At 52.2% G+C, this 18,783-nt stretch overlaps 1 protein-coding gene across 1 annotated transcript in view; it reads left to right on the top strand.

The window, feature by feature from the left end:
- The window catches only part of ZBTB40 (zinc finger and BTB domain containing 40), a 70,003-nt gene extending 52,215 nt beyond the window's left edge, over nucleotides 1-17,788 (top strand). The window contains exons 10-18 of the mRNA XM_043996362.1: nucleotides 1,204-1,372; nucleotides 1,686-2,117; nucleotides 3,494-3,700; nucleotides 5,106-5,270; nucleotides 7,893-8,107; nucleotides 9,372-9,534; nucleotides 9,742-9,828; nucleotides 10,024-10,256; nucleotides 16,545-17,788. Of these exons, the coding sequence (XP_043852297.1) occupies nucleotides 1,204-1,372; nucleotides 1,686-2,117; nucleotides 3,494-3,700; nucleotides 5,106-5,270; nucleotides 7,893-8,107; nucleotides 9,372-9,534; nucleotides 9,742-9,828; nucleotides 10,024-10,256; nucleotides 16,545-16,739 (1,866 nt within the window). The 3' untranslated portion in view covers nucleotides 16,740-17,788. The remainder of the gene's footprint in view (nucleotides 1-1,203; nucleotides 1,373-1,685; nucleotides 2,118-3,493; nucleotides 3,701-5,105; nucleotides 5,271-7,892; nucleotides 8,108-9,371; nucleotides 9,535-9,741; nucleotides 9,829-10,023; nucleotides 10,257-16,544) is intronic.
- Nucleotides 17,789-18,783: the final 995 nt, after the last annotated feature.

Here is an 18,783-nt window from a genome sequence, read left to right as displayed (position 1 = left end):
GGAGGAAAAGGCAGCCTCGAGGCTGGGGCCTGGCGTGATCTACACAGCCAGCTCCTTTCAGCAGAAGGAGGGTCACATTGTATGTGGTATCTCGGGCAAATGATGTGCTCTCTTCTGGCTTCTAGCAAGAGCTAGGTTAGCCGGAGACTGAACAGATGTTGGGTACCCATATGGGATGGCATGCAGTGCCAGCCACAACATGGCCAGCCTCCCAGAAAAACCAGGTGGGGAAGGGGCACTTCATGGGGGTCCGGCCCAGGCCCACATATGTCCTGGATGGAAAGCCTTCACAGAGACCCAGAGCTAGAATGCAGAGTCCCCTGTAATTCATTTGCATTCGAGAGGCTGTGGGCAACCCTCTGGTTTCTGTGTTTGCCATCATCACGTTCACCTCTGAATGAGGAGGGGAATGTGTGGGGGGCACAGATTTCTCTGGTGATTTCGAGAAGGAGGAAACTCCACCTCCTTCAGACCTATACGGCTGTCTGAGGTGCTCGGTTTTCTCCTCATGGATTGGTCTCTTGCCTGTCTCCAGGGTCATCGGGTTCATTTTGACAGGCTTGAAAAAAGCAGGAACCCCTCCAAATGAAACTTCACTTGGTCACGTGTAGGTGATTTGCCCTGCTTCCCTTAGCTCGCTGGCTCTTCTGCTCCCAGCCCTGACGTCTGCAGTAGGGAGGCTTTGGAGTAATGGTGTTGGCCCCAGTTTAAACCTTAAGTATCCTGGGCTTCTTCTAAGAACGTTTACACCAGTGCATTCTTCTTTAGAAAGTGGCTAAAGATGAGAAGCTGCCCCCAGTTTTGTGGAGTTAGAGCTTAATGCCATGGAGACAAAGCTGCCCTGAAGTTACTTGATCTTCTGGACAGGGGCAGCAATTCAGAGCCTAAGCCTTGAGCCGCCTTTCAGAGGCTTTGGAGCAGAGATCTGAGGGGTCTCTTTGGGCTGCGGGTCCTTGGAAAGGTCCCTCCTGGAGGGCTCCTAACGTTAGCTTGCTCACTTCCAAGCACCAGGAGAGCATGCTGGCCCCTCTCCATCACTGGCTTCCTTTCTCTCAACCCTCCTGAAAGACATAAAGGACTGTGCTATGCTAATCACATGGAGCTTAGCCTGCCTTCCCAAGAGACAGTAAAAACCAAACTGAAAGCAGAGGACAGAACCCCTCAGTGCTCACCAAGAACCTCTGTCCCTTGGTGCTCATTTAGATTCTGAGTGTTTCCTGTGAGCCAGCCAGCCCTGAAGCCTCCCTGAAAGCCGCTCTCAGCAGAGCCCAGGAAAAGCCGCTCCCCACCATGGAGATCTGCCGCCTTCTCTGCAGTCTTCAGGAGGTCTTTCCAGGCCTGCAGGCCGTCCTGCGAGAGCTGGGGGGCCTGGGTAAGAGACCATGGGCAGGGGCTATCCTGAGGGGAGACGGGGCTCCTACCCACACCCTTGGCCTGTATCCTTGTTGGAGACAGGAGTCGGCATCCCAGAGATGGGCCGACTGCTTCCTGAAGTTATCTACTCATATTAATATGCTCTTGATACCTGAAGGAGGCTTGGAGCATGGATAGAAAAGGATCCAATTCATGTTTATGAGAAAATAAAACTAATGATGACATTATGACAGAATTTTATTAGGCACCGAGTAGTCTCCACTGAGAAGTCTGAAGAGTGCCCCAAACTATGACCCTTTCCTCCCATGCAGGCCTCCTCGCCAAGGACAAGGAGCAGGGCGGTCCCGAGCGGTGGAAGGTGCCCGAGGAGCTGGGGGAAGCCTCGGCTGAGAGTCCTGCTGAGCCCATGGAAGGGAGTGACCAGGAGAAGCAGGCGGCCGTGGCTGAGGATCCGGAGAGCAGCGCCGCCCCCTCTCCCAAGAAGAGCTTTGTCTGCACGGCCTGTGACAAGAGCTTCCATTTCTACTGCCGCCTCAAGGTGCACGCAAAGCGCTGCCGCGCGGCCCAGGGCAAACAGGTGCCATGCCGAGAGTGTGGCGAGACGAAGGCCTCCAAGAAGGAGCTGGAGAAGCACCTGCAGGAGGCCCATGGTGGGGCCGGGGTGCTGGGCACCCCGAAGAAGAAGAAGAAGAGGCTCCCGGTGACCTGCGACATCTGCGGGAGAGAGTTCGCTCACGCCTCCGGTAGGGTCAGCCCCAAAGCCTCCCCGAGATGGGGTCTTGTCTCTAGGGGGCAGGTCATGTGACACCTTGGGGAGGGGCCTTCTCATTGTCCTTTATAGCTCAACCCCAGGGGCAGGGTTTGCTAGCCCAGGGAGCCCGGACAAGTGGCTTCCCCTCTGCGGGACTCAGGCACGGCCCCTGCATGCATACAAGGACTTCCCAGAGGTTACCTACAAAGAGGGATGTCGGTGATTTTGAAGCAGCTGCCATGCATCAGTCAAGGCAGTGGAGATAGCTAGGATGGTAAAGGCTTGCCCTGTGTAGTGCTTTAAGGTATATAGAAGGCTTTGCCTAGATTATCTCATTTGAGCGTCACAACACGCCTGTGAGGGAGGTGCCGGGGTACTTCTATTGGATACTTGAGGAGACAAAGCTGGCAAGTGTCAGACTGGATTTGAACTCGGGTTTCCCTGACTTCAGGTCCATCACTCTAGCCACGGTGGCAACCAGCTTCCATGAAACAAAGATGAAGATATTAAAAAAAAGGCAAAAACAAGGCCTGACCTCAGGCCAGGGGCAGGGGACAGACAACAAGAGCTAGGATAGGAAGAGGGAATGGGCCTGGGTTCCCCAGCTGACAGCATTCCACAGAGCCTGCAAACACCAGGTGTTCTTTCTAACTGGGAGGGTCTACGTGAAGGGACTTAGCCAAGATCACATGACCAATTTGTGGCCGAGGTGAGCCTTGAACCCATGTCCTCATTCTGAGGGGTATTCTTTTTCTCTATGCCATGCTACCTTTGATAGAGGAATAAACAAAAACAGCAAGGACAAAGTAATATTTTGGGGGTGATTAACAAGGGAGGACTCGGGAAAGGCCTTGAGGAGGGAAGGAGCTGAGGCTTTGAAGGATGGCGGGGATCCAGAGCAATAGTGCTGGGGAGAGGCTTCACCCAGCCTGGTGGGGACAAGGGCAGGAAGAGTGAGTGACCCCTTTGGCTGTATGGCACCAAGAAGGTGAGTCGTGCTGGGAGTGGGAAAGGGAGGCTGAAGGCTTTGGGTGCCAAACAGGAGTTTGGTTTGATCCTGGACCTTAGGGGCAGGACCTGACACGGGCCATACTGGGCTCTCTAACTAGCAATTTGGTGGCGGTGGCCTTGTGGGCTTCATGCACTCTGGTGACCAGAGAATCCAAGGCAGGTAGGAGAGCTGTAGTAGACCCTGGGGTGGCCAGTGTCCAGTGGGGCACAGACCAGTGGGTGCGTAGAGGCCAGTGGCTTGGAGTGCTCTGGAGCCATTTTCCAAGCCTGCACTGCTGGCATTGGCATGGCTTTGGCCAGGGCAGCCATTTACAGGATCCTTTTTGTCTCTCTTGGTCCCTGGCGTCGCTCTCCTAGGAATGCAGTACCACAAGCTGACGGAACATTTCGACGAGAAGCCTTTTTCATGTGAAGAATGCGGGGCCAAATTTGCAGCCAACTCGACCCTGAAGAACCACCTCCGCCTTCACACTGGGGATCGCCCTTTCATGTGCAAGCACTGCCTCATGACGTTCACACAGGCATCCGCCCTGGCTTACCACACCAAGAAGAAGCATGCCGAAGGTAAGGCCTCCTCCGGAGAAGGAGCTGCGATCTAGGGCCGAGTCCCAACTCCACTGCTGCAGAGGGAGGGGCCGGGGCCAGCTCATGCCCCTTCTTGGCGCCCTCAGGTCATTATCTGCAAGATGAAGCGGTTGGAGGGTCACAGCCCAGCCCACTCATTTTGTAGGTGAGGAAGCTGAGTCTTGGAAAAGTAACGTGACTTGCCCAAGATTCCCTGGCTGGGCAGCGAGCAGCAGAGTGTGAATGAATGGAAGGCCTCCGAGGCACCTTCCACCTCCACTCTTCTCGGTTCTTAATAATAGCAGCTCCTTGGCACAGGCTTGTCTGAAGAAGGGGAATGCGGACATGTGTGGGTGGAAGGGCAGGGCCAAGCAGGCTAGTTACGAAGCACTTGGAGATTAAACAATGTCCTGATTCTCGCAGCATTTTGTTTTATACCGTATTTCAGAACTGCCGTGGGTCATTGTGATTTACTGCTACAATTTGCAATAATCTCTGTAGCGTTTGTCTGGGTAATGATACCCTTCCCATCTTTACTCCTCCGTAATCTAGCATTTCAATCATGTGCTATTTTCTCCAAGAACTTTTATATGCAGCTCCTTTTTCTTAACAACCATTTGCTTTGTTAGTGATATTTTAAAGCCAACTTGCCTAAATTGTGTCATGAGTTTCCAAAAGACCCCAGAGGTGTTATTTGCTCCCGCCAAGGTTCTGGTTTCCCACCCTTGAACAAGATTGTCCCTAAAGGCAGCATCCATTTGTGCTAGTCCTTCTTCAGCTGCCAAACAGCCATGTGACCTTGGGCCAGTCATAGTCTCTGTCTGGGAAGGGGGTGGTTCCTACTGCCTCTGATAGTCTGTGCACTAAGATCCCTTCTAGCATTGACATGCTAAGATTGTACCACAGGCTGACTTTGTATAGTTCATGGCAGGTTCCTCAAATGTTTTGTTTTTTTTCTTTTCTTTTTTTTTTTAGGGGCAGTGAGGGTTAAGTGACTTGCCCAAGGTCGCACAGCTAGTGTCAAATGTCTGAGGCTGGATTTGAACTCAGGTCCTCCTGAATTCAAGGCCAGTTCTTTATCCACTGCGCTACCTAGCTGCCTCCTCAAATGTTTTCTGGTGTGACAGGATAAAAAAATGAGATGCCACTTCACCTGCAACTGTGCTTTATCAGTGGTAACTCACCTACAGGTTATATGATGGAATCAATGTCTTAGCTTTTATTTGTCAGGGTAGATGAGAGTAGGAAGGCTCTAGAGCTTGTAAGTGCCATCTTCAAGACATTTAAGTGGATTGCCCATGACCTGGGTTAAGTCTGACATTAGCCTATTACCCAAGATTGTGACTTTACTAGATGTCATGTGCTCCACAATATTTAGCTTGTAACATCTTCCTACTCTCTCCAGGAAAGATGTACGCCTGTCAGTACTGCGACGCTGTGTTTGCCCAGTCAATTGAGCTGTCTCGGCACGTGCGGACCCACACCGGAGATAAGCCATACGTCTGCCGAGAGTGTGGCAAAGGCTTCCGACAGGCCAACGGCCTCTCCATCCACCTTCGAACCTTCCATAGTATGTATGTTAATGGCCCTGCAGCCTAGGGTGGGGCCCGGGGAATCAGGCCACATCACTAGGGTCTGTCATCCTGGTCTCCTAAGAGAAGCTCAGGGTTCATCTCCATGTTATAGATAAAATCAATTGCCTTGTGATGCTTGTCTCTAGAGACTGAGGCTAATTCCATGTCTGACAGCTCAAGCCTAGGATGAGGAGAAGGTCTGCACTCAGAATCAGGAAAACCCAAGTTCATATCCCACTTTTAATGCTTAATAGCTCTGTACCCATGAACAAAGTGCCTCATCTCGGGCTCAGATTCTTCATCTGCTAAAAAATAAGGATCATCTCCACAGTCCTTCCTTCCCGTGGGCAGGGCGTCATGTAAATACCAGCTGTTGTTGGTTGACCTAGATAGGAGTTTTGTTTGTCCCTTCTCACAGGCCCCTGCTCATTTATGGTCATCAGTCCACTGGCCAAGGGGAGATCTTTTTGGTACAATAATAACTGTTCTTGAATGTCTCTGCCATACGGTTGCTCTGGGCCTCGGGTTAGTGTATGTCATCTGCAGCATATTACCAATGATGATGTAAGCTAAAGAAATCACAGAACAGACATTCAGAAAAGGAGGTGAACCAACAAGGGTTCAGCCAGTCTCATCTGCTGGCCTGGAAAAGGCCTGAGATGGCTCTTAGGACCCCAAAGTATGAAGAAAACCAGAGCAGGTCCTTTGGGGAAGTGGGTAAATCAATCCTCTGTGGGACACTTATAGGAAAACATGGACCAGGGTGGCAGGTTGAGAGGGTGTGGATTGGCTTCGATCTCCCCTGGTGGATGGAGTGCTCACCCTGGTGAGAGAGTGCCTAAAGTCTGAGGTTCCCCTAAGCCCCAGACTAACCTTCTCCCAAGGGAGGCTTCCACATGGGTCTTCAGCCCAGCCAGAGAAAGCAAAAGATACATCTGTAGCACACACATCTGCACCCTTCCCTCTAGGCGAAAGGTTTTCATTCTGGGTCTCATGGACCTTTGGTTGTTCCTTGTGTGGGTACAGCCAAGGGGACCAAGTATTTATACTCCCCATGCTGTCCCTTTGCAGTCACAAGCCTCCAAATGCTTTTCACAGCTTCTTGCTTGACCTTCTCATCTTTCACAGAAGGTCAGAGGTTAGCATCTGGTCCCACCGCTACCTGAATGAGAAATCCTTGCATACTATACCCTGACAAATGACCCACCAGCCTTTACTTAAGACCTGCATGGAGGAGGACCCTTATCCCTCCAGTCACTTATCCTCTAATGGCCCTCCTTTTGGTGATGAGCCAGTGGTCTTCAGGGTGCTCCAGCTCTGTCCCTGGGCCTTGCCAGCCTGCTGAGCCTTGTGGGAGCCTCTGGAGCCCAAGGGCCCCCAGAAGGAAGAGTTGGAGGAGGACTGTGCTGGGGGCCTGGGCCCCCAGACACTTCAAAGGAGATCCAGCCTGCATTTCATTCACTATAGAAAAAGGAAGGAACGGTTGTTGCCCCCTTTTTGCTTCAGGGGGAAGCAAACCTCCCTCGGTCATTTGAATTCAGCAAGCACTTGTCAAAGGCCTACTAGGTACCAGGCTCTGCTGCAAGCAGTGGAGATGAACAGGACACACAGCCTGGGCCGTCCTCTCAGGGAGCTAGGAGTCTAGTGGGGCCAGGACAATAGACAAATAACTATGGGACAGGAGGGTGTGAGACAGTGCACAGGGGCTCCCGGTGAAGTGCTGTGAGCAATAGGCCGATGGAAGAGAAGCAAGAGTAATCTACTCCTCCACAGGCCCATGTTTCCTGGACTTTCTAAGGCTTATAAGGGGTGAGGAATCCTAGTCTGAGAAGGTAGGGGTCTCTGCCAGGGCCGTGTACCTCCTAAATGTCAGGGCTGGGGCTCAAACCCGTGCTTCTTACTCCACGATGTACTTTTTCAAGTTATGTTTTTAAAAGGCCTCTTGACTGCTTCATTGATTCTTAGAACGAATTTCTTTACCTCCAGTAATCAGGCACAGAGCCTGGCTCATGGGAAGTATTTAGGAAATGCTTATTGATTGATTGATTTGAATATTGGTCCATACAGAAGAAGGGGAAAGGCACCTTTGCCAAGTTAGCTGTGGTAGCTGGACATTCCCTTCCCCTAGTCAGAGAGGCCTTCTCAAGGGCATGGACTCGGAATGTAAGCACAGTGGACTTGGAAGCCCATGGAGGGCAGAGAGGGGCCAGCAGGGCTGGCAACTGCTTGGGAAGCCATGGTCACATGGAATAGGAGGACCAGGCCTGAGGAATTGAGATCAGCTGTTTTCACACCTGCAGAGTTGTTGTCCAGTAGAAAATAGGCCATCCCCAGATGTTGTGGAAACACCTTTGGGTGGTCATCTTTGAAAGAGTGGGAGTGTTGGATCACCTTGTGGGAGGACCTGGGAGCAGGGGAGCAAATGTGGGGATCTCTGTTCACTCTGCAGTGCTGGGATTTGGGTTTGCAGGAGATGCTTGAACATGGGTTTTTGATTGTGTAGTGACAGGATTGCTGCAAGTTTTGTCTCCTTGTTTTCTCGCCGTTCGGTACCTGCAGCTTTTCTTCTTCAGTCACTGTCTCCCATTCCTTTTCTATGCCTTGTTTTTGGGCATCAGATATAGATGATCCCTATGATTGCAAGAAGTGTAGAATGAGTTTTCCCACCCTGCAAGATCATCGCAATCACATTCATGAGGTCCATTCCAAGGAGTACCATCCCTGCCAAACGTGTGGGAAAATCTTCAGCGCCCCGTCCCTGCTGGAGCGACATATGGTGACCCATGTGGGAGGGAAGCCTTTCAGCTGTGGCATCTGCGACAAGGCCTACCAGGTAAGTGCGCCAGCCCCGGCTGCCTTTGCCCTGTGGTTTGTGGGCTCCAGCCTCATCCTCCTGGAGGCTGAGGCTCAGCTACTCTGAGGAGAGCAAGTGCAGGACAGGGGACTGGAGCTATACTTAAAAGGGGCAGAAAATGAGACAGTTCTGCTGCTCCCCTGTCTCTGAGAATTCAGCCCAGCTTTTCCACTGTGAAATAATGGCAAGATCTGCTTTCTTGCCTGGATGTACATGTGCTCTAGAATATAATGGCTGTATGGAGTTTTGAGACTAGGGGAGGGAAGGAGTCTTTTATTTATTTATTTAAAGTTTTGAGTTCCAGATTTTATCCCTCTCTCTTTTCCTCCTTCCTCCCCTCCACTTCCCCTCCCCCCTCCCTGAGGTAGTGAGCTATCAGATATGGGTTATACATGTGCAACTGAGGGAAGGAGTCTAGATGCCTTTGGACTAAGGCCAAGATCAGTGTCAGAACTTAGGAAGGGAAGGGAACTAGCATTTATGTAGCACCTACTATACGCCAGATGCAGCACTATTATCTCATTTGAGCTCACAATGCTCTGGGGTGGGGGTGGGGTGCTGTTATCTCCATTTTACAGAAGAGGAAAGTGAGGGGAAACCTGTCTAGTGACTTGCCCAGGGTCACATGGCAAATAAGTGATTAAAGCCAAATTTGATTAGGGGAATTTCAAATGATCTAGAACTATTATGAGGTTAGCTCAGTTGTGAATCTGCCTTTTTAATCATATAAAATAGCCTGTTAATCTGAATTAAGATCCCCTTTAGCCCATGATAGTGATGTATCAAATTACTTGCTGGCCTTGGGAGAGGGGAGGGAAGGGAAGGTGGGAGAAAAATTTGGAACTCAAAAATGTCTTTACATGTAATTGAGAAAAATTTAAAAACAATTTTTAAAAGTACTTTGCAAACCTTAAAAAAAAAAACATGCCCTTTAAACACTCAACCTGGAAAAAGAGAACACGGGCCTCGTTATGGTGGGCAGGCTTTTCAGGGCTTGGAGAAGGGCTGCTCAGGAAGCTGCAGTGGGAGCTGGGCAGGTGAGCATCTGCCCAGCGAGGGCCCCTTTGCTATCCCCCCACCCCCACCCCACAATTACAGGGTCAGGCGAAGAGACTTCAGAGCCCACCCCGACTCCCCTCTCCGACCCACTGGGGAAAGTGCCGTGAGTGGATTTCTGCCCAAGACCTGGGACCCTCTCCTCCTAACACATTTTCAGGCTGACCCTTCCCTCACTTATTCACAGCAATTGTCTGGTTTGTGGTATCACAATCGGACCCACCACCCAGATGTGTTTGCCGCCCAGAACCACAGGTCCTCTAAGTTCTCTTCACTGCAGTGCAGCTCCTGCGACAAGACCTTTGCCAGCACAGCTGCTCACAAGAAGCATGTCAAGGCAGAGCATGCAGGTGAGGGCTTGGGGAGGGGTGGGGAGGCTGGCCCAGGGGACCCACTGGGAGACTGCCTGAGCTGATTACGCCTCCATTCTTGTCCACCCAGGGGTCACAGGAAGATCCCGGCAGATTTCAGGCATCCTGCCCTGGACTGCTGGGTGCCCTTGGGGTTCCTTCTGTCATTCTGCATGCCTACTTCTTGTTCTCTCGTCTCCTTCCCAGACGTGAAGTTCCACGAGTGTGAGACCTGCCAGGAGCTCTTTCCCACACTGGCTTTGCTTCAAGTTCATGCCAAGTGCCGGCATTCAGGTCAGTGTTGCTCTCGTGAAGCATGCCTCAGTCTCAAGTAGAGACCCGTCTGTCCATTCCTCCCCTTTCAGACTTTCTTTTTCCTCCTCTTCCTTTGTCTCTGGTGTGAAATGATGCCTCTTTGGGAGAACTTGCTCCGTGGTGGCCGTCGCTTCTACCTTTCCGCTCAACCTCTCGTCCCTCCTTGTCCTCCAGGTTCCCAGCCGTTCAGGTGCCTGTACTGTACAGCGTCTTTCCGCTTCCCCGGAGCCCTGCAGCACCACGTGGCCACTGAGCACTTCCGGCAGACTGAGAACACGTTCCCTTGCGAGATGTGTGGAGAGCTCTTCACCTCCCAGACCCAGCTAGAAGCGCACTTTGAGTCTGAACATGGGAACGTCGTGGTCACTGAAGCCCAGGTCGCAACCGCTGCCACCCAGATGGTGCAGGTAATTCCCAGAGTCATATCAAACCATGTGGGTCCACAGAGGACAGTGAAGGAAAGAACACAAGCAGATTGTTCAAGAAAATACAACCAACAAGTATTTATTAAACACCTGCTGTGTGCTCAGGGGCGGGGACATGAAGGCAAACGTGCAGCAGCCCTTGATCTCTAGTAGCTTGTGGCCCATGGGGGAGACTATACACACATCTCTTAGCACCTGCAGAAGAAATTAAAAATAGATAATGTGCGGCGGGGAAGGGCACTGGCTGGGGAAGCAGCAGAGGCATCGTGCGGGGGGCTGGCATTTGGTGAGGAGGCCGTGCATTATAGACCTGGGGCAGGCGGAGCAAGGCCACAGAAATGGGAGATGGGGCTCGTTTTGGCCATTGTTAAGTGTGAGAAGGGGATTTGTGTAGAATGAGGCTGGAAAGGCAAGGCAGCGGGTCTGCAGGGCTTAGAAACAAGAGAGCAGTTCATCTCTATCCAGAGGGAAGAGGGAGCCACGGGGTTGTTGGACCTGGCGGTGACACAAGCACGGAGTCCCTTTGGCAACAGGGGTACAGGCAGGGGAGGGGTGATGAGGCCAGAGCTGGCCCTGCGAGCAGAGAGAAGGGGCATGCGCTAGGGCTGCTGTGCAGGCACAACATGACGGGATAGACCAGATACGTGAGGTGGAGGGAGAGTAAGAGGTCAAGGTATAAGGTAAGGTGTAAGAGGTCAAGTAAGCCCCACGGTGGCTGACTCACAAGACTGGAAGGACAGGACCCTTAGCAGAAGCCGGCCAGTCTTTGGCGGGGAAAGATCATGGTTTCTGTTCTGAGTGTGTTGAGTTTGAGACGTCTGTGAGATACTCAGTTTGAAGGGTCTGGTTGGTAGTGCAGGCCTGGCACTGGGGATCCTGCATCCAAGAGCACCTGCACAGTGGTGACTGAACAGAGGGAGCCAGTGAGGCGTCAGCCTGAGGCAGTAGGGCCTCCGGTGTGCTGCATGCTGCTCAGTGCTGGACATGAAAGGGCAAAGAATGGCAGGGCCCCTACCCTCAGGGTGCTTACGTTCTGAGAGGGAGAGAAGGGCATGCATACACGTGCCACGTGAACATAAACCGAGGCAAGACAAATACACAGAGGTCAGGACAAGGTAGCTTGGGGCATCGTGAGCAACTTGAGCTGCCGCTGAAAGGAAAAGGGAGACTCTTGAGGCATTCCAAGCACATTGAGTCAACAAGCATTTATGAAGCACCTACTGTGTGCCAACCACTGGGCTAAATTCTGTGGAGACAAAGAAAGGTACAGAGCAGTCCCTGCCCTGGAGGAGCTCACGGCCTCATGGGGGAGACCACGTGTAAACAGCTACAGACAGACAAGCGACAGGCTGGATGAATTAGGGGATCCACAGAGGAGGACTGGGAAAGGCTTCTCACAGACTTGGAAGACAGGCCTGCCGTGGGGGAGAGGAGGGGGAACATTGTCCCACACCCAGGGATACCAGTGAGAGTGCTTGGAGTCGGAGATGGTATGTTGTGTGTGAGGAGCTCCTGGGAGGGTAGGGATGAGAAGGGGCAAGGGCTTTAAAAGCCAAACAAGAGGGCTTTGAAATCAGGGAGCTCTGTGCCTCTCTCTCCATGGACCTGGTCAACACAGCTTCGTGATTTTCTCCTGCTTTGGTCAGCAGTGTGGGAGTAGGAGCAAAGGCAGTAGATGGGGGAGTGATCCAAGGCTGAGGTTGGGCAGGGCAGGACCTTTGGCAGCACAAGGGGACAGAGACTTAAGAAGAGTGTGGTACATAGCTGAGCGGTTCACCAAGGGGTTGAGGTGGGCAGGGAGGAGAGTGTAGTTAGTGCAGGGGTGATGGCCTAGCAAGACCTCAGGGGCGGACCACCCTCAGATGCAGGATTGAAGGTCACAGTGAGGCCAAAGAACAGGGTTAGGGAATTCAAGGCAGAGGGAAAGGTGGAATGAAAAAAGATTATAATCAGAAAAAGTAACCAGAGTTCATGAGCGTGGAAGTAGAACTTGTGTAGATTTGCAAGATCCTAAGTATAAGCATCCTATGGACTGGAGTGGAGGGTAGAAATAAGTCATGGAAAATGAGTAGATTGAGGAAGTGGGAAGTTGAGGGACTATGAATATGTATGTTGAAGTCTAATAAAATGAGGAGAGAGGCACTGAACTCACTAAGGAAGGACAATGTCCTAGAGGTCAGCAGACAACCAACACCAGAATCTTGACTGGGTGATGGATATGGATCGAGTGGCTCTCAAAGGAGGAGAGATTATTGTGTGATGGTGGCAGGCTGGGGGGAGATTAGGAGCGCTACTGACCATTCTTCAGGGAGTGTGAGCGGCCAGGGCCCGGAAGGTGGCCCGGGTGGCCAGGGAAGCTCTGTCGTCAGGAGGAAGCTACTCCCTGAGTACAGGAATGTAGAGGGAGCAAGAAAAGGCATTAGATGGAAGTTTGCTAGTTACCTCTGCATCAGGGACTGCAGAGAGCACCGCTCCCAAGGGCACTCGTATGGAGGAGGATGGGAATAAGATGGAGAATGGGGTTTGCACAGCGGCAGCCACGATGGGGGTGTGTGGAGGTGGCGGTGCTGGGGTGGCAGTGTGTTCTCCATGTACCACAGCCCGTGTGAAAGCCCAGACACCAAAGGTAGGAGGGCACGAGTGAGGAATAGAGAGGGTCACAGATGACAGGGGAGAAACGTCTTGTAGGTCTGCAAAGCTAGGTTGGTACCAGGTTGTGGAGGGTTTTAATGGCCAAAGTGAGGAAGAAAGCCTCTGGAGCTGATGAAGTAGAAAGAGAACCGGGAGAGGACTCAGGAGAGTGAAGGGTCAGCAAGGTCACATGCTTCCTAGAGGCCCGGAGGACCAGGGGACTTTGAAAATGGCAGTCAGAGGAGCATTGACTTGGAAGCCAGAGTGCCAAGGGTTGGCACAGTGAGGGAGAACAACACTGGGCACCTTCAAGAGCTTCTTGGACCTGACCCCCCGTGTTTCTTCCTATACTTCAGGTTCTCTTATTCCAAGCTAGTTAAGGGTCAATGGGTGGTTGGCAGATAAGGACCAACAGCAGCACATCCTCTGTCCTCACAGTCGTCTGTCCCACTGCAGCCTAGTGGGGCTTGACAAGATCAAGAATGAGCATTTTATGTTGTCTTGTTCATATGATGATTGAGGAGATAGAGGGGGATCTGGGAAGAGTGTCCTGGGAAAACCCCTCTGAAGAGGGAGAGAAAAATCACTCGTCTGCGAGGAACAGGGAATGTGGCGCCCCAGCCTGGAAAGAGAGACTTTTCAAAGGCAGAGTGGAGGGGAAAGGAGGCTGGAATAGTCACAGCAAGTGTGTCTAGAGCACCCACAAGGCTCTTTGTGACCAGGATCTCATTCGGGCCCTATGTGAATGGCTGCGGCTTATGCGGTTTATCCTCGCTTTACACAAGACCCAGTTGGCTTGTGATGGCTAAGCTACTTCCTGGGGTACTGTAGCCAAGTAGGCCCCAGAACCAGGATCAGACCAGGCCTCCCTGACTCCACATCCGGCCTCTATTCCCACCGTACCATGATGTCTCTTTCCATTACCCAAATGTGGAGATCCTTACACGCGAGGCCGAGGAGCTCCTGTGCCTTCGTATCCTGCTCTCGGATGCTAGAACTTGGACCCCAGAGGGTCCTGTACAAGTGAATGAGCATTTCTTCCCCCCCTGCCTTAGCACATTGTTCCTGCTTGTCAAGGAATGTCAGAAGCTACACAGGTGGGTGACTCCTGGACTCCTTGAGCCCAGGACGTTCATACTGACTGAGTCAGAGCATCTAGCGACAATGAACTGTGGGCTGGAGCTTGGGAGCGAGGTGGGAGGGGAGGAGGGCAGAGGAGAGTCACACAGGGTGTCCAACTCTGGGCTCCCTATTTTAGGACAGTGACCAACTGGAGTAGGGTCATAGGACAAGCCGGGAGTGAGAGGACTGCAGACCACCTCACATGTGACTGGGCTGAAGGAACTTGGACTGTAGCTGATGCCTGTGTCCAAAGGACCTCTCCCGCTTGGTCCCAGAGGGCAAGACCAGGGCAGGGGGGGCGGGCAGCCCAGACTTTAGCTTGATGGAAGGAAAACCTTTGTAATGTCTTGTGGGGCCCAAAAGGAGAATAGCCCAACTTAGCAGGTATTGGAGGCTCAGGGGCCACTTGTTGGGAAAATTCCAGAAGAGATTCCTGTGCTGGCTGGACTAGATGACCGCTGAAGTCCTTCCACCTTGGAAGGGATGTGATTGGATCTTGGAGTCCTGGGCATATCTTCAGCTTATCGAGATCCCACCATTCTTCATGCTTTTTGGGGGGGGGGGCGGGGCAATGAGGGTTAAGTGACTTGCCCAGGGTCACACAGCTAGTAAGTGTCAAGTGTCTGAGGCCAGATTTGAACTCAGGTCCTCCTGAATCCAAGGCCCGTGCTTTATCCACTTCGCCACCTCGCTGCCCCCGAGATCCCACCATTCTTGAGGTTCGGGGGTGGTATAGCATAGTACATAGTTAGAGCGTTTGATTTACAGTGAGGAAAACCTTGGATCAGAGCCCACCTCTGACACTTACTGGCCTGGCTGGGTGACCCCTCCAGTGTATAATAGTGGATGATAATAACACCTGCTTCACGGGCTTGTTATAAAGCTCCAACAAGAAGGAGAATGCACGTAAGGAAAGGGCCTTGCCAACTCCCAAGGGACGGCGTGATTTGTTGTTGTAATCATGGCATTTCTGAAGTGGTTCATGATCTGTCGAGTGCTTTGTTATCTTACTTCATTTGAACCTCCCGGTGAAGCAGGTTCCCCGATATTCATATTTTGGCTTCGGAAGCTCAGATGTGGCTGTGGCCTGTGGAACCCAGCCTCCCTGACTTCTGTCCCTCTCCCACTGCCCCTCCAGCTCCACACATATGAGCAGGGTGGGGCACAGAGTTGGAAGGCCTTGGGCTGCTTCTATTTTAGCTTGGCACTCTAAGAGCGATGGGCTTCAGCGCTTTTCAAGGACTGTTTCCTCCGTCTGTTGGGTTTTCACGTCTTCTCTCCTTGTTTTCCCTGTGGCTTTCAGTCAGGCTCGATCTTTGTGGTAGATAACCAAGAGTCCAGAAGGAGGCGGAATCATGTTCACCACCTGTACGGCTTTGAACATTTCTTGACAAGATGAACATTGCACTGAGGCAGGACCGAGGCAGCCCCTGCTTATCAGGGGACGCTCCGCGCATCACATTCCCCAGACAGAGACACTGCACAATGTGTGCTGTGCTTTCCTCTCTCCGGTTCCCTGTGTCTGTCTCCTGGCTTATAAGAAATAGTATTGCCTGTATGCCTACCCCCAACAGGCTCTGGTTTTGGAGGAAGAACACTTGTTCACTACCAATGAAACACTGGACAAGTCACTCCCCTTCTCTGGGGCTCAGTTTCCTCCTTTATGAGGTGAGGGAGTTGGACGGGTTGATTTCTATAGTCCCACTTTCTATGACATGAGTGTCCCGATCATCTGAGCCTTCAAGGTTGGTTTTTGTAGTTGTTGTTCACTCATTTTCAGTCATGTCTGACTCTCTGTGGCCCCATTTAGAGTTTTCTTGGAAGAGATACTGAAGCGGTTTACCATGTCCTTCTCCAGCTCATTTTACAGATGAGGAAACTGAGGGAGATGTTGTTAAGTGACTTGCCCAGGGTCACACAGCTTGTAAGTATCTGAGGCTGGATTTGAACTCACAAAGAAGAATCTTTGGGATTCCAGGCCTGGGCTCTATGCACTATGGCACCACCTTACTTCCCTCAAGGTTGGCTTAGTGTACCCTTTTTCAGTAGCAATCATTGTGTAGACCACCACCGTTTTGGAAAATCCAGGAAAGTGATCCACGTGTCCATGGTTTTAAGCAGATGAGTTGGGGAGGCCGACCACTGTTGACTGTCTGCCTTTCATGTGGCAGAAATAACTGTGGTCTGGCCCTTGAGACACAAAACAGCCTGTGTACGGGTACTCACTAGCATGTAATCACAGAGTCTGTGTGCTCTGAGATGGCACACAGAGCCAAATTATAGCAATTTGATGTGCAGAGGTATTTAAATTGTTTGTCTGCCTTCCTGGTTGCATCACTAGCATATTAGGCTTGGAGTTTCCCATTAGGCACATGCATTTTGTAATTGCTCTCCTCAGGTGAGAGAACAAATATGATCATTACAGCGTGAGGCTGAAATGAGATGGAGCTTAAGAAATGGCTGAGAAAGGCTGCCCGCAGCCTTTCCCAGAGCCCCAGTCTGTCATCTCCTTTACAGGTGATCCAGGCTCCGGAGCCCGGAGCGGCGGCCGAGCAGGTGATCACATTGGAGGAGACCCCTCTGGCTGGATCCCAGGTGTTTGTGACGTTGCCGGACTCCCAGACTCCTCAGGCCAGCTCGGAGCTGGTGGCAGTGACAGTGGAGGACTTACTGGATGGAACCGTGACCCTCATCTGTGGAGAGGCCAAGTAAAAACTGCTCAGGAGCCTCTGTGAGATGTCACCATGCAGTGACAGCCTTTAGGTAGAGTTCTGAGCTGTGCAGGCTTAGGAGGTTGTGCCACAGAGCCCAGAATGTTCTGAAACACTCAGTGTCTCGGGCGGTGACGCCGACCCCAGCCTGGCCTCTCCCCAACTGCTTTCGGCCTAAAATCAAGTGTTGCTTCCACAACCCATGCCCAATGAGCATTGTGATTACAGGCAGCCCCCAATAGACAGAATGGACATGGCCAGACAGATTTTTTTAAAAGATCTTTGTATGAAATTCCTTAGCAAGGCATCAGGCACCTCCAGCCCGGGCCTGTTCTACCCTGCCCATCCTTGCTGATCCCACCTGTCCAGTGTCTCCTTCTGCTGCTTGTTTCTCTGTTCCTGCCTTGGTAAGTGGGGATCAGGAGGCCATCTGCATCCCGCCCCCCTCACTCAACTGCACTCCCCTTTGACCTGGGCCTTGGGCACCTTTCCTTAGCCCAGAGCTCATGGTGATGACTACAGCCAACCATCCAGTAATGGGCTCTCTTTCCTCGCTTGGTGCAGTAATCTCTCTCTCCCTCCCAGAACAAAGGGTGTGGAGTGTTTTCTATTGGGCTATACCAGCTGCAGAGGCAGCCCCAGCTGGCTCTCTCCTGAGCCTTTGGAACCTTCCTTGGAATGTGTCCTGGGTCACAGTAGCCCTTCAAGTTGTCCCTTTCATTTGTGCCATCTTCCCCCCTCCCCAGTGGAGGACGGGGAAATCACTGGAGTGCCAGGTTCCTTCCTTGTAGGCATCTGATAAGATGTTGGCTGCTGAATTGGAGGGAGTAGGATCCTTCTTGCCCCACTGTCATGTGAGTGGCAGCTGTGGCCGCCCATGGGCCCACGGCTCCTCACCTCCTTGGGAAGGGTTCTCAAAGCCTTGGGGCTCGGGCTGCTGCCAGAGCCCATTTGGTATGCCTCTCTTGTTGCTGGGGCCATGGCCCCTCTACGACTACATTTCCCAAAGCCTTTTATCTGCCGTTTCCTAAAATATAATCTGATAATTAATGGTTTGTTGACTCCATTATGAAGTGCAATTAGATGGATGTAGGCTCCTGCAGTTTGGAGGGAGCGCCTAGCATTTATCTTCCATTCCTTGTGCCGAAAGGTTGGACTCTGCCCGTGCAGTGTTTACACGCTGAGCCGTGATCCCTGCTCCAGCCCAGGTCTCACTTCCCTCCAGAGAGCGATGTCCACTTCATCCCTCTTCCTGGCACCAACTCCAGCAGGAGATAGAGCCGTTGTGCCCAGCTGTGCGCAGAAGCAGGAGCCTCTTTTGCTTAGACGTGAAGCTCTTTTTGCGGCTGCTGCTCAGTGTGTGGCTGTGAATGCTGCACACCTGTCCGTGGGCTGACTGGTTGGCTCTGGGGAGGGAAGTTATCAGAGTGGCCCTGCCCCTGGGGGCAGCGCCTCCGATGCTTCTCCCTGTGCTGGTGCTGAGGGGGATTGAATGGCCCACTCGGATCAGCAAACAGGTGAAGTCTCCAAAGGATCCAGCCTTCAAAACTGATGATGGCCAGAAGGTGGTGCTCAAGCCTTTAAGACTTAGCAGTGGCTTTGGTGGGAAGGCCCCACCGAGGCTTCCCCAGTCCCAGAGCTCCCAGGCTTGGAAAGTCCTTGAGCAGCCGAGAGTGACCTGGAACATCAGCGTCATGGAGTGACATGCATTGAGGAGCCTGGTACCGAGCCCAGAGAACCCACACCAGCCACTTTGTGCAAGCAGCAGCACACAGGCCATGGAGTGCTGCCTCTGACTGGCTGAAGGGGGATAGAACAAAGGAAAAGGTGCATAGTTGAGGTGATGAGAAAGGGGGCGACATGAGTCGCTTGTGCATTTCAGACGTAAATTTGGGTTCCACGTGAGCCTTTGGAAAAGACCTTGCTGGAGTCCTGGCAGAGAGAGACTTTCAGACAGGAGCCTGGTAGCCTTCAGCAGAATCATTGGGCCTGTGGCGGGTTGAGCAAGTGCAGACTGAGAGGCTCGGTCCTTCATCTGGCCTGCC

This window comes from Dromiciops gliroides, chromosome 3 (genome assembly GCF_019393635.1).
Source record: "Dromiciops gliroides isolate mDroGli1 chromosome 3, mDroGli1.pri, whole genome shotgun sequence".
Taxonomy (NCBI): Eukaryota; Metazoa; Chordata; class Mammalia; order Microbiotheria; family Microbiotheriidae; genus Dromiciops; species Dromiciops gliroides.
This window is presented reverse-complemented; position numbering and strand designations above follow the sequence as displayed.